The 3103-nt window shown below is 38.1% G+C and overlaps 1 protein-coding gene across 2 annotated transcripts in view; it reads right to left on the minus strand.

The window, feature by feature from the left end:
- Window positions 1-3103, minus strand: part of VBP1 (VHL binding protein 1) — a 22769-nt gene that overhangs the window by 5277 nt on the left and 14389 nt on the right. For both annotated transcript variants that reach the window (XM_040626576.1, XM_040626574.1), the window contains exons 3-4: window positions 1849-1915; window positions 291-389 (exon numbers count right to left, since the gene is read on the minus strand). In XM_040626576.1, the coding sequence (XP_040482510.1) occupies window positions 291-389; window positions 1849-1915 (166 nt within the window). The remainder of the gene's footprint in view (window positions 1-290; window positions 390-1848; window positions 1916-3103) is intronic.

Here is a 3103-nt window from a genome sequence, read left to right on the forward strand (position 1 = left end):
CAGCAGTCCTTCCTTTTTATTTCTATTCCTCTTCCTTCTGTTACAAAGAGATAAAGCATTAGCTGAAGGGGAAGAGCGAGGGCTTTGGTTAGTTTTGTCTTGACTAGGAGAGAAAAGCACCTTTTGCAGCTCAGCACACTTGTAATTCCAGTCAGTTTCCATTACGGACCCCTTGAACTCCAACCCTGTGTTCCTTCCACAGTCAAAGGGAGAGGAGTACTTTACCCTGCTTAAACCACACTGGTTTACAAATGTCAGCCAAGGAAGCTGGGGTTATTTCAGTTACTTACCCCCAACCACAGACACACTTTGTCAGTAGGAGGAACTGAAGCTTTGCAATACAGGTTATCCGCCAGTAAGAATCTAGTCTCCAGTGAACTGGTGGACTCCTTCAAAAAAAAAAAAAAATGACAGTACTGTAAACAGGTCAGTTTAATAACAAGGTTATAAAGGAGAGATCACAGAGTTGAACCGAAGTCATTTAAAACAGTACCATCATGCCAACTAAGTGTAGTGGTAAAAGAAATGAATGCTGGAGCCAGACGCATGGGCACGGGGGGGCATGGATTCTGGCTCAGCTACTTACTACTTGTGTAAATTTGGCATTTCACTTAAGCTCTCCGTGTTTCAGGTTCCCAATCTATAAAATTAGGATGATAATAGTCCCGACACCTCTGAAGGCTGTAAACATACACACACATATACACAAAACAGTGCCTGGCACGGCGTAAGTATTAAGCAAGAGTTAGCAATTATTGGGGCACCTGGGTGGCTCAGTCAGTCAGGTCGTGATCTCAGGGTTGTGAGATCGAGGCCCATGTCAGCTTTGAGCTCAGACGGGAGTCTGCTTGAGATTCTCTCCCTCTGCCCTTACCCGCCCACACACTCTCTCCCTCTCCCACTCTCAAAAAAAAAGTTACCAATTATTACTTCATTAGTGCTTCATGCTCAATCAACCAGTTTCCTGAAGTCTCTTACAAATTTCACCACATAAAATAATGTACTAGAAACAGTTATTCTAGTAGTCAAGTAATAAATTATATACACATTTTTTGAAGATTTTATTTATTTATCTGAGAGAGAGAAAGACAGCACATACAAACTGGGGGTGGTGGGGGTGGGGAGAGGGAGAAACAGACTTCCCGCTGAGCAGGGAGCCCAACGCAGGGATTGATCTCACAACCCATGAGATCATGACCTCAGCTGAAGGCAGACGCTTAACTGACTGAGCCACCCAGGCGCCCCCACATACTCTCTTAAATACAATATGCTTATAAAATTTAATCTTTACAGCCTGCTTTTATTTAATGAGTACTGGATTAAGACTCAGAAGATTCTCAAATCCACTTCTACCAGTAACTAGCTATGTAACACTGGTCAAGTGTAACATCTCTGTAACAATTTCCTCAACTGTGAAATGAGAACCCAAAACACAATTTTAAAGATTCTTTGCAGATCTATAAGTCTTAGACTCAGTCCTTATTCTCAGGGAGAACAGTAACAACAATAAAAACCCTTAGATGCTGCTATCTCAAAATAAGACATTTTCTTTTTATACTTAAAATAATTTTAAATTGAAGTTTTACAAATACTTCATGTAAGTAAAATAATCCAAGAAGTGAAGGCCCTATAATTAAAGCTGACTTGGGAAAAAAGCCACAAAGCCACATTTATCACAGAAGCACACTGTGACGTCAGTACACATACACAATAATCAAGAAGGCAGACTGGATATTCTAACATTCAAATTCTAACACATTCAAATACCAGTGACCAAAGAGTCAAGGAAGATGGGTCTCTGCTGAAGTATTCTGGTTCACTCATATTTAGGAACAAAAATGCACTTACTTTTTTCTTCTGCATGTATTTTAGAATTTCTAAAGTCTGCTTAATTTCAGGAATCTGACCTTTTAGCCTATGAATAAGAAAAAGGTTGACTTAGTATTTTGCAGGCAAGAAAAACACGAGGACACAGTCTTACTAGCTTTGCATTTTCTACTGATTATCTTTTTGAGGACTATTAAAATCATCCATTTGTCAAAATCCACAGAATATACAACACCACAGTGAACCCTCAGGTAAACTATGGACGTCAGTTAATAATAATAGACTGATATTGACTCATCATTTATTTATTTTTTAAATAGGCTCTACACCCAATGTGGGGGGTCAGATTCACAACCTTGAGAACAAGAGTCACATGCTCCAATGACAGAACCAGCCAGGCACCCCTTGACTCATCAATTGTAATCAATGTCCTACTCTGGTGGAGACTGTTGATAATGGGGGAGGCTTTGCATGTGTGGGGAGGCACAGAATATATGGGAAATCTCTGTACCTTCTGCTTAACTGTGCTATGGACATAAAAGTGTTCTAACCACTAAAATCTATTAAAAATTACTCTTAAAAAGCTACTAGCAACCGACATATGCTGAAAACACTGGAAGTTACTTAGAAGAAAGAATGAAACATTTTTTATCTTGTTGGCACTGAGGCTTAGCTCTTTCTTCTGATGATTAGAAGTTGTCCAAGGTTATAATGTGTTGTGCATGGAAAAATGTGCAAACTAGTTGTGGGGTCCTGTCAAATCACAATGGAATTTGTAACAAGACAAACTAAGGATACAAAAACAAAGCTGCGGTTCTTTCAGAATACATTTAACTAAATATGACTGGAAATATGACTAAATATGACTGTAAACAAAATTTAAATGTGAAAATGAAAATGTACTTATTATAGAAGTGTTGAATCAGGTTATATTGTACACCTGAAACTAATATAACACTGTATATTAACTATATCGGAATTTAAATAAAAACTCGATAAACAAAAAACAAAGAAAATATACTTATTGCATCATATAAAGGATGTCACAGCATGTGTTAAGGAGACTAGCAGGGCAAACTTTATTATACCCTGTGCTACTGACCCAGCAAGAAGTATGGTAGATGAGACTGCTACTTAAAAAAAATACTATCGCTACCTGGAAATATAGTCCAGTGAAGAATCTAGAAACACACATTTACTGTTCATTTTTTTTACTTAGTTTGAAGGCTATGCTCTGTGAGCTCTTTACAAATTCAATATGGATGTTGTAGATCTT

The sequence above is a fragment of the Ursus maritimus genome, assembly GCF_017311325.1.
Source record: "Ursus maritimus isolate PB19 chromosome X unlocalized genomic scaffold, ASM1731132v1 scaffold_X1, whole genome shotgun sequence".
Classification (NCBI taxonomy): domain Eukaryota; kingdom Metazoa; phylum Chordata; class Mammalia; order Carnivora; family Ursidae; genus Ursus; species Ursus maritimus.